This window comes from Megascapheus bottae, chromosome 10, assembly GCF_031878675.1.
Source record: "Megascapheus bottae isolate mThoBot1 chromosome 10, mThoBot2.hap1, whole genome shotgun sequence".
Lineage (NCBI taxonomy): Eukaryota > Metazoa > Chordata > Mammalia > Rodentia > Geomyidae > Megascapheus > Megascapheus bottae.
In genome coordinates, this window is record NC_143518.1 from 41580830 (window position 1) to 41592856 (window position 12027).

At 44.2% G+C, this 12027-nt stretch overlaps 1 protein-coding gene across 2 annotated transcripts in view; it reads right to left on the minus strand.

Moving 5' to 3' along the window:
* The window catches only part of Gabpb2 (GA binding protein transcription factor subunit beta 2), a 29002-nt gene extending 17102 nt beyond the window's left edge, over positions 1-11900 (minus strand). For both annotated transcript variants that reach the window (XM_090341040.1, XM_090341038.1), the window contains exons 1-2: positions 11808-11900; positions 3254-3392 (exon numbers count right to left, since the gene is read on the minus strand). In XM_090341040.1, coding sequence (XP_090197166.1) covers positions 3254-3361 — 108 coding nt within the window. In that variant the 5' untranslated portion in view covers positions 3362-3392; positions 11808-11900. The remainder of the gene's footprint in view (positions 1-3253; positions 3393-11807) is intronic.
* Positions 11901-12027: the final 127 nt, after the last annotated feature.

Here is a 12027-nt window from a genome sequence, read left to right on the forward strand (position 1 = left end):
GGATGGTGGTTTAAAACAAAACAAAACAAAACAAGTTTGGGGACAAGGCTATTAAAAATAGATTCTAGCCAGCCACTCGTGGCTCACACCTGTAAAACTAGCTATTCAGGAGGAGGAGATCTGAAGATCAAGGTTTAAAGTTAGCCCGGGCAGGAAAGGCATGGGACTTTTAACTAATCACCTGAAAACTAGAAGTGGTTTCTTCAGAGGTGTGAGAGGTGAACTTGCAGGAGCTTTGGAGTTCACGCTGGCCTCCCTTACACAGCCTGGGCAGACTGAACCCAGTAGTCCTTGGTTGGCTGATGTCAGATATGCCATCAAGAAGCCCAGTCAGGACAATCAATGGGTCTCAGTCCTCTGTTGGCTTAGGTCGCTTGCCCAAGCCCTAGTTCCCAGGAACCAAAAGTGACACAGAGAAGGAGTCAATTTATTTTTATTTTTAGAGTGTTGTGGGGCTTGAACTCAGGACCTGAGTGTTTCCCTGAGCTTTTTTGCTCAAGGACAGCACTCTACCACTTTGTGCCACAGCTCCACTTTGGGCTTTCTTGGTAGTTAATTGGAGATAAAGAGTCTCATGGACCTTCCTGCCATGGCTAGCTTCAAATTTTGATCCTCAGATCTCACCCTCCTTCATCTCTAGGATTAGAGGCTGGCACCAACCAGCACCTGGCAACAATTAGCATTTCTAATGAAGACCTGGGTTTCTACCCAGACTTGATCTCTGAGGGCATCCCAGTGAGGTGTATGAATTTTCATAGCTGCAGGCTTTGCTGGGGTCAGCTTCTTAAGGTCTCTGGGGTCAGGGAGTAACCTTCTACTCAGCCTAGAGTTAGTAAATACATAGATGCCTTCTTCTTTCTTTTTCTTTTCTTTCTTTCTTTCTTTTTTTTTTTGCCAGTCATGGGGCTTGAACTCAGGGCCCAGGCACTGTCCTTGGACATTTTTTCTCAAGGCTAGTGCTCTGCCACTTGAGCCACAGTGCTATTTTTGGCTTTTTCTGAGTATGTGGTACTGAGGAATCAAACCCAGAGCTTTGTGCATGCTAGGTGAGCACTCTACCATTAGGCTATGCTCCTGGTCCTGCCTTCTTATTTCTCATAGTAATTGACAATGCACAATCACTGGAGGGAAATTTAAAATCCTATGCAATAACCTTAAGTTAATGAAGGGTTAAGAAGCTTCATTTTGCCAGGCGACAATGGCTTACACTTGTAATCCTAGCCACTCAGGAGCTGAGATCTGAGGATCATGGTTCAAAGCAAACCTAAGCACTGAAGTCCATGAGACTCTTATCTACAATTAATCCCAGAAAACTGGAAGTGGTGTTATGGCTCAAGTGGTAGGGCACTAGCCTTGAGCTAACGAGCTCAGGGGCAGTGTCCAGGCCCAGAGTTCAAGCCCAACAACAAACAAACAAAAGAAGCAGCAGCAGCAGCTGCTTCAGTTTTCCCCATTTGCCTCAGTGGCAACCAAACACCCCAAACTTAGTTTTATTTTTTTTATTTTTTTTATTTTGCCAGTCCTGGGCTTGAGCTCAGGGCCTGAGCACTGTCCTTGGACTTTCTCAAGGCTAGAGCTCTACCACTTGAGCCTCAGCACCACTTTTGGCTTTTTTCTATGTATGTGGTACCGAGGAATCGAACCCGGGTCTTCATGCATGCTAGGCAAGCACTTTAACCACTAGGCCAAACTCCCGGCCCGCAAACTTAGTTTTAAATGAATGATCATAGGTGGGCACAGGGAGCCCCGCCTGTAATCCTAGCTACTTAGGAGGCTAATATGTAAGGATCACAGTTTTCAAACTATGCTTCAGCCAGCCAGGGCAGGAAAGTCCTTGAGACTCATCTCCAATTAATAACAGAAAAGGCTAAAAGTGGCACTGCGGTTCAAATGGTAGAGAAAAATGAGCCATGGGAGAGTTCCCTGGACCAGAGTTCAAGCCTTAGGATCAGAAAACAATGATGAGTTTAAAAATACCAACTGAGGGCCAGGAGTTTAGCCTAGCATGCACGAGGACTAGGGTTCAATTCCTCAGTACTACATACATAGAAAAAAGCCAGAAGGTATTGTGACTCAAGTAGTAGCCTTGAGAAAGCCCAATGACAATGCCCAGGCTCTGAGTTCAAGGCCCAGGACTGGCAAACAAACAAACAAACTGAATTCACATTAAAAAAAAAAAAAAAAAAAAAAAAGATGATGTACAAAAAAGAAAGAGAAGGCCAAGAGTTTGACCTAGTGGTAGAATGCTTGCCTAGCATGCACAAAGACCTGGGTTTGATTCCTGAGTACCACATACATAGAAAAAAGCCAGGAGTGGTGCTGAGGCTCAAGTGGTAGAGCTCTAGCCTTGAGAAAGTCCAAGGATAGTGCTCAGGCCCTGAGCTCAAGCCCAGGATTGGCAAAAAAGGAAAAAAAAAAGGAAAGAGAAAAGAACATTCTAAGTCAGGGGTAATGATAGACTCAAATGATCCTTAGGAAAATAATAGTTACTAGAAGTTATATGTGGAATTCAGGGTAAAAATTGCCTGGAATAGAAGTTTGTTGCTACAGTAAACAGAGAAAAAGAATGATGAGATGAAGAGGCACCAAGAATGTAGAAAGGATGTGCTGACAGCAGTTAAGTCTGTATGCCATCTCTGCAAACCTCGTAAAAGTTATCTGTCAGCATCTAAACAGATGCTGATGTCTGTTTCCTTGTTTTGCTCTTTACTTTAATCAGTTTAGTTAAGACTGCCTCCATGCCTGACTATATTTAATTTATATTGCTTTTTACAGGTTTACTTATGGAAATGCTCATCTCATGGATTTCCTTTAACTCTTTTTTGCTAAGAATCTCTGTCTTCTGAAGTTCCCTTGATCATGAAAATTATTATAATTGGGCTGGGAGCCCAATATCCATGAACTTTATAAAAACCTTTTTTCGGGGAGAGGAGAGCTAGAAAACCAAGGTAGAAAACCTCTTTCCCTTTTCCTTATTTATTTATGCAGCACTTTTTTGCATGTATGTGCTGGGAAACTTTAATTCAGGGCCAGGCGTTATCACTGAGCTTTTTCTACTTAAGGCTGGAGTTCTATTGCTTTGAGCCTCAGGCCCACTTGTACATTTTCAGTGGTTAATTGGAGATAAAATGCAGGAGGGCCTGAGTTCAAGCCTTAGTACCAGAACAAAAAGAGAAAAGAGAGAAGCAGGAACAACAAAAGATGGTAAATGCACATTTTGGAAACAATTAGGAAACATGTTTACCAAGCTTACCCAGTCTGTGGTGAAAGGGGCACCATTTGCCATCAAAGTTCTTACTTCGTCATCTTGGCCTTTTCTTGCTGCTTCTAACAACCTCTTCCCCAAGTCCACCAAAGACATCTTTATGCATAGGAATCAAGTTTTGGGGTAGCTAAAATTCAAACACAGGGAAAGATGCCTATAATTTTTTTTCTTTTTTCTTTCTTTTTTGCCAGTCTTGGAGCTTGAACTCAGGGTCTGAGCACTGTCCTTGGGCCTTCTCAAGGCTACAGTTCTGCCACTTGAGCCACAGCACTACTTCTGGCTTTCTCTATGTATGTGGTACCAAGGAATTGAACCCAGGTCTTCATGCATGCTAGGCAAACTCTCTACTCCTAGGCCAAACTCCTGGCCCCAGAAATGAGAGTCTTATGGACTTTTCTACGCAAGCTGGCTTCAAACTTGATTCTCAGCTCTTGGCCTTCTCAACAGCTGGAATTACATGTGGGAGCCATGGAGCCTAGCTTTTTTTTTTTTTTTTTTTTTGACCAGTCCGGGGCTTGAACTCAGGGACTAGGTACTGTCCTTAAGCTTTTTTTTTTCTTTTCTTTTCTTTTTTGTTCAAGTCTATTGCTCTACCACTTGAGCTACAGCACCACTTTCTCTATGTAAGTGGTACTGAGGAATCAAACCCAGGGGTATCATGCATGCTAAGCAAGCACTCTACCACCAGGCCATACTCCCAGCCCCCTAGCTTACTTTCTCCCCACAATGTTCCAGGGATCCCACCAGGGCCTCTCACCTGTTGGCCAAATGCTCTGTCTCTGAGGTATATTCTTGCCCCTAATTTCTCTTTCTGGAAGTGTATAGGTCTTTAGATGACACAATAGAATAGGATACATCAAGGGATGTGAGTTGTTTTATCTGCTAATCTTAATCTATGGTATAATGATATAATAAGGGTCAAGATTTCCAGAGGGAAAACGCTTAGTAGTTACTCATCTGTTTAGGATAGCAGTCAATATCTGGTTCATGGACCAACTCACTGTCTTTCAGGGATCCATACCTCAAAACATTATCTGACTTTGTTTACTGTTAGAACTTCTTGTGTCTTAGCAGAAATCAAATTGTGAAACAAACTTATTGTATTCTTCATTGCTATGTTCTTTAGGGGAGAGGTCCTGGGAAAGCCAATTCTATTTCATAATGTTTTAGATGCAATAATAAACATTACTGTTAAATTTTAACACTTAAATGAGTGCTTTTAACTCCTGTAACAGAAAGGGAAATCCATATAAAGCACTTCTGCATGCCAAAATACAAGTTTCTTGAGAAACAGGATGGTGCAATTAAGTTGCAACCTTGCAATCTGAAGTAACTGCTTTTATTACTTAGCATCCTTTTTTTTTTTTTTGTCAGTTGATTATGGGGCTTGAACTCTGGGCCTGGGCGTTGTCCTGAGCTCTTCAGCTCAAGGCTACAGCCCTGCCACTTGAGCCACAGCACCACTTACGGTTTTCTAGTGGTTAACTGGAGATAAGACTCTGACAGTCTTTAGTGCCTGGGCTAGCTTTGAACCTCTATCCTCGGATCTCAACCTCCTGAGTAACTAGGATTACAGGCATGAGCCACTGCACCCAGCTCTAACACCCTTTTTTTTTTTTTTTTTTTTTTGACGCTAGTTCTGGCACTCAGAGTCTGGGCACAGTCCTCGAGCTTTTGTGATTGACAGTAGAGCTCTACCACTAGAGCCACAGTTCCACTTCTGCCTTTTTCTTTTTTTTTCTGTCAGTCCTGGGCTTGAGCTCAGGGCCTGAGCACTGACCTTGGACTTTCTCAAGGCTATAGCTCTACCACTTAAGCCTCAGCACCACTTCCAGCTTTTTTCTATACGTATGGTATCGAGGAATCGAACCTGGGTTTTCATGCATGCTAGGCAAGCACTCAACCATTAAGCCAAACTCCAGGCCCACTTCTGCCTTTTTTGGAGATAGAATTTCACAGGCTTTCCTGCTTCAAACCATGATCATTAGGTCTCAGACTCCTGAGTAGTTAGGATTAAAGAAAGGCATGTGCCATTGGTGCCCAGCTGTAACATCTTTTTTGTCGGTCATGGGACTTAAACACTTGGCCTGAGCACTATCCCTGAGCTCTTCAGCTCAAGGCTACCAACCTACACCTTGAGCCACAGTGCCACTTCTGGTTTTCTGGTGGTTTATTAAAAATAGGAGTCTCATGGACTTTTTAGAGCCAGAGCTAGCTTTGAACAGCAATTCTCAGATGTCAGCCTCCTGAGTGGCTAGGATTACAGGCTTGAGACACTGAAGCCCAGCTGTAACACCCCCCCGCCCCGCCTCCAGTCCTGGGGCTTGAACTCAGGGCTTGAGCACTGTCCTTGGACTTTCTCAAGGCTAGAGCTCTACCACTTGAGCCTCAGCACCACTTCCAGCTTTTTTCTATGTATGTGGTACCAAGGAATTGAACCCAGGTCTTCGTGCATGCTAGGCAAGCACTCTACCACTAGGCCAAACTCCCGGCCCTGTCCTTGGGCTTTCTAAAGCTAGAGCACTACCACTTGCACCCCTGCATCATTTCAGGCTTTTTCTAGGTATGTGATACCAAAGAGTTAAACCCAGGTCTTTGTGCATGCTAGGCAAGCATCCTATCACTAGGCCAAACTCCAGGCCCTGTAACACCTTTTTTGTGGTTTTGCCAGTCTTGGGGCTTGAATTCAGGGTCTGGGCACTGTCTCTGAGCTTCTTTTGCTCAATACTGGCATACTACTACTTGAGCCACAGCACTACTTCTAGCTTTTTCTGTCTGTAGTGCTGAGGAATCAAATCAGGGCTTCATGTATGCTATGCAAGCACTCTACCACTAAAACCACAAATTCAGCAGTGTAACAACGTTTTATATGAAAAAATAAGGAAAAGTGCCAAGAGTGGTGATGCCTGCAATTCTAGCTACCCAGGAGGCTGAGATCTGAAGATTGCAGTTCAAAGCTAGCCTGAGCACTAAAGAATGTGAGACCCTTACCTCCAATTATCCACTAGAAAATGGAAAGTGGGACTGTGGCTCAAGGAGCAGGGCAGTAGCCTTGAGCTGAAGAGCTCAGGGGACAGTGCCCAGACCCAGAGTTCAAGCACTATAACCCACCAAAAAAAAAAAAGAATAAGGATCTGAGGATCAAGGTTCAAGCCAGCCCGAGCACAAAAGGATCCGAGACTCTTATCTCCAATTAACCTCTAGATATTGGGAAGTGGGCCCTGGCTCAAGGGTAGGGTGGTAACCTTGAGTTGAAGAGCTCAGGGACAGTGCCCAGGCCAAGTTCAAGGCCCATGAGGTTAGTCTGGGCTCCATGAACCATTTTTGTGGGGTATTTGTTTTTTAAAGAGCTGGGTGTAACCCTATCTACTCAGGGGGGCTGAGATCTGAGGGTCACCATTCAAAGCCAGCCCGTGCAGGAAAGTTGAGAGTCTTATCTCCAAGTAACCACCAAAAGACCAGAAGTGGTGCTGTGACTCAAAGTAGTAGAGCCATACCCTTGAGCTGAAGAGCTCAAGGACAGTAACCCATCTCGAGTTCAAGCCCCAGGACTGACCCCACCCCCCCCCCAAAAAAAAAGCCAGATACAACTCCCAGGCGCTGAGGGAGGACAGTAGCCTTGAGTTACAGAGCTCAGGAACGGTGCTGCCTGGCTTTTTTTTTTTTTTTCGCACTAGCTTTAAATACATAAATGAATAAATAAAAGCTGACCAAGGTGACACTTATATAAAGATCTCTTCTAAGACACATTTAAAGTAAAAACCAATTGGTAAGAAAGAAAGAAAGGAAGGGAGGGAAGGAAGGAGGGAAGGAGAAAAAGAAAAGAAAGGAAGGAAGGAAAAGACGGACAAAACAAAACTGATTTAAAATAAATGCTCACTTCAGCCAAGTGGTGTATGTCTGTAGTCTCAGCACTGGGGAGGCTAAAGCATTATGATAGCAAGTTCAAAGTAAGCCTTAGCTACATAATTTAAAATAGGGAAACCCAGTCTTTAAAAATCAAAGGCTAGAGATTTAGGTCAGTTGGAGAATATTTGCCTAGCATGTGCAAGGGCCTTTGGTTTGATCCCCAGCACCTTTGGAAACAAAATTGCTCTTAGTAATCTTAGAACAGAACAGAACAGTATAAAAGTGGGGCAATCTGTTGGGGACAATGGTGCATGACTATGAGGTCTCCTGTGATGCTGAGGAAGACTGTGATGCTGGGATGGCATCAGAAAAAAGAAGATAGTAAAAGAAAAATTATACAAATCTTTCTTACAGAACTCTGATACTTTACATTTTTCCAAATGTGTTCTTTTTAAAATATCAAATCTAGGCTGGGGCGTAGCTCTGTTAGTATGTACTTAGCACAAAGACCTGAGTTTAATCCCTAGCACCAAAAGGAAAAAAATCGAAATTGTTCAAGTTTTAAGTAGGTAAAAATAAGATGGGTAAGATGGGCATGTTGGTTCATGCTCATAATTACACCATTGTGTTTGAGGGCAGCCTAAGACTATTGTACAAGGTTTAATTTGACATGTCCATATATGCATATAATGTCCCCTGATCAGACTTACCCTCCTCTTAGTCTCTCAATCCTTCCCACAATCCCTAGGGGGAGGGGAGAGAAAGGAAGAAAGGAAGGAAGGAAGGAAGGAAGGAAGGAAGGAGAAAGAAGTGTCATATTTAAATCAGTTGTCATTTGTGTAGTGATACCTTACAAATATGATCTTTTAGCTGGGCACTGGTGGCTCATGCTTGTAATTCTAGCTACCCTGGAGACTGAAATCTGGGGATCACAGCTCAAAGCCAACCAGGACAGGAAATTCCATGAAACTCTTATCTCCAATCAATGGCACTGTGGCTCAAAATGGTAGAGAACTAGCCTTGAGCAAAAGAAGCTAAAGGACAGTTCCCAGGCCCAGAGTTCAAGCCCCAGGGCTTTCTTTCTTTTTTGTTTTTTGCCAAAAAACAGGACATGGGCACTGTCCCTGAGCTCCTTTTGCTCAAAGCTAGAGCTCCATCACTTGAACCACAGTGCCAGGTCTGGTTTTTTTGTTGTTGTTGTTTACATGGTACTGAGGAATACAACCCAAAGCTTCATGCATGCTAGGCAAGCACTCTACTTACCCAGCTCTGATCTTTTTCTTTTAGGTCCAAGACTGGGACTCAAACTGGGTATCTGCCACCACTTTTACTCATTGGCTAGTAGTCTACTAACAAATCCATGCTTCCAATCCCACAAATAGGATTTTTAAAGAGCACTAAGTATCTTTAGGAAGACACCTCTTAATCCTCTAATCCTCTGTCTCCTAAGTGTTGAACAGACACATGCCACAAAACTCATCTGTAATCTTGTTCTTCAAGCCATGAAAAAGACTTTTTGCTGTTTTTCCTTTGCATTGCTAGGGTTTGAACTCAGGGCCTTGAACTCTCCAAACAGGCACTCTGCTCCCTCAGCTATACCATCTCCCCTTTTTTATTTAGTTGTTTTTCAAGCACAGTCTCACATTTCTTCCCAGGGATAGCCTGGACTGTGATACTCTTATTTTATGTGACCCTCATGGGGGTGGGGGGAGGATTACAAATGAATGCCACCACTCCCAACTTGACTTCAAATCATGATTCTTCTGATCTCTGCCTCCCAAGCAGCTAAAATTATAAGCAGAAACTATTGTGCCCGGCTGGGAAGCCTATTTTTTAATTATACATAGATATAATTAAACTTTGAAGTTAGAATGTAAAGAGACCCTTATATCCTTCACCCTGGTATAAAAAGCCATCTTAGAAATGTGTTCATCAGGGGGGAGGGTAATGGGTATCAAGACATGTGAAAGGGTATCAATGTATGTGAATTAATGCACCTTCTATCTTGCAAATATCATGTAACCCTTTTACTAATTACAATAAAAAAAAAAAGAAATGTGTTCATCGATGCTCTTTTCTTCCTCTTTCCCAAGTTACTGTTTTTGTTGGTCATGTAGCTTCAACTCTAGGCCCTGGAGTTGTCCCCGAGCTATTGTGCTCAAAGCTAGCACTTTACCACTTTGAGACCAGGGCCACTTCCTGCTTTCCAGTGGTTAATTGGGAGATATGAGTTTCATGGATTTTCTGGTATGGGCTGGCTTTGAACTGTGATCTTCACATCTCAGTTTCCTGAACAGATAGAAATAGCAGATGTGAGCCACCAGTGCCCTCCAAGCCAGTCCTGGGCTTGAGCTCAGGGCCTGAGCACTGTCCTTGGACTTTCTCAAGGTTTCAGCTCTACCACTTGAGCCTCAGCACCACTTCCAGCTTTTTTCTATGTATGTGGTACCTAGGAATCGAACCGGGGTCTTCGTGCATGCTAGGCAAGCATTTTACCACCAGGCCAAACTCCCGACCCTACTGTGTATTTTTGCATTTTTGTTTAGGGTGTCTGTTAGTGTGCTGGTATTGGAGCTTGAATTTAAGGCCTAGGGCTCTGAGTCACAGGGCTTTCCTGGCCTCTTTTTTTTTTTTTTCTGGTTAATTAAAGATAAGAATCTCAAAGATTTGTCTGTCTAGGCTAGCTTTGAACCTTGGGTTGTCAAATCTCAGTCTTCTGAATAACTAAGATTATAGGAATGCACTACTGATGATTGGCTAAATTACTCTAGATTTAATCTGAATTACCTACCTGAAATGAAAGTAAAATGTATTTAAAGTAATAGTGTTAAGGGTAGTGGGATTCTCCCAGTACTCTATGTCAAGAAAAATCTAGGCAATTTTACTAAACAATTAGAAAACATTTTCCTTTACTGGATTTACTTTCATTTTTATTTAGAAAACAAAACTTGGAGTCAGGTGTGGTGGCTCACACTTGTAATCCTAGCTACTCAGGAGGCTAAGATCCTAGGATATTGGTTCAAAGCAAGCCTGGGCACAGTCTGTGAGACTTTTTTTTTTTTTTTTTGGACAGTTCTGGAGCTTGTACTCAGGGCCTGAGCACTGTCCTTGGGCTTTCTCAAGGCTAGCATTCTACCACTTGAGCCAAAGCACTACTTCTGGCTTTTCTATAAGCTTGTGGTACCAAGGAATCAAACTGAGGTCTTCCTACATGTTAGGTAAGTACTCTACAACTAGGCCAAACCCCAAGCCCACTAGAGACTCTTATCTCAAATTAATCACTAGAAAACAGGAAGTGGCACTGTGGCTCAAGGGGTAGGATGGTTAGCCTTGTGTTGAAGAGCTCAGGGACAACACCCAGGCCCAGAGTTCAAGCCCCACAAGAGACCAGAAAACAAAACAAAACAAAACACAACTTGGTCTAACTTGTAGGATTCTCCCTCTGTCCCTCCTCTTCTTCCCCCAACAGCTCCACTGAGGGGTTGAATCCAGGGCTTCAGGAATAGCTACCACTGAGCTATCTATATCCCTAGCCTTGCCTCATAGGACTTCTGAAAAAAAAAAAAACAACAAAGCACCATTCCTCAATAAAAAAGCAGTAACTTTCAGTAAGTGTTGGTTTTTGTTTTTTTTGTCAGTCCTGGAATTGACCTCAGGGCCTGAGCACTGTCGTTGGGCTTTCTCAAGGCTAGAGCTCTACCACATGGAGCCTGAGTACCACTTTCGGCTTTTTTTCTATGTATGTGGTACCAAGGAATCGAACCCGGGTCTTCGTGCATGCTAGGCAAGCACTCTACCACTAGGCCAAACTCCCGGTCCATATGTTTTAATAATTATGAAGTGTTTCAGCCAACATATTATCAAAGAGTAATTATTTTTGTTTACATAATAACTTGGGGTAAGACAGTTGTTTGTCTATCAAAAACCATGTATGAAAATGGTGCTTAAGATCATCTCTACTGGTCTGGGGTAGATCAAACGGTACAACGAAAACATGGTTGCAGATAATCAAAAATATTAAAACTGTTCAAGATAGGCCGCAGAATGTCCTTTTCAAGAGATGATGAGACAGACAGAAGACAGTAGAAAGAGCCTTTACGTGAAGGGGGAGAGGAACAGAGTGATGGCTCAAGGAAATCTGTAAGAACAGGAGAAAATTAGAGAACACAAGTGAGGAATCCATAGAAACTTTTTTTTTTTCAACTGTGTAAGTTCCCCCAGGGCGGCCAGCTGTACAAACAACTGTGCAAGGGAGGGTGCGGCCATGACCGCTCTGGTTCACAGTACAGAACTCGCTAAATCGAAACGCGATTCCGGGAACCAGAGACACCAGGGTCGCCGTTTGCTCCTCTGTAAGGGACCCTCCACTTCTTCACACACGAAGGTCCGTTCACGATGGGGGGCACTGAAGTGGGAGTCCCGGCAGCCCCACCCCGCCAGTCTGGCCCTGCTCCGGGTCGCCCTCTAGTGGTCCCCTAGGTGTCCTCGGTTCCCCTCGTCCGGCTCCCCGGCCCCAGGTCCTGCACCCACCCCCTCCCTCACCTTCCAGTCCCCTCCCCTTCCTCTCCGCAGCGGGATCCCCTTCCTCCGTCCCCCACCGCCGCGGGCTGAGGGGGTGCCGGCAGGGCGGCCCCCCGGCCGGCCCGTCCACTCCAGCTCTGACCACCCTGCCCCCTCCCCGCCTCCCCCTCACCTCCTGGTCCCGGACGCTGCCAGCTTCGCTTTCACCGAGCCCGCCAGTTTGGTCCTGTTTCTCTCTCTCTCTCTCGTGAAGACTCCCTGTCAGGGACGGCTACTTTTTTTTTTTTTTACTTGTTTTTGGCTTTTTTCATAGATGCCTATTTTGGGGGCCTCCCCCCCGCCCCCCCGCGTGGAGAAATGGACGCACCAAGATGGCGGTCCCGGAAGTGAAG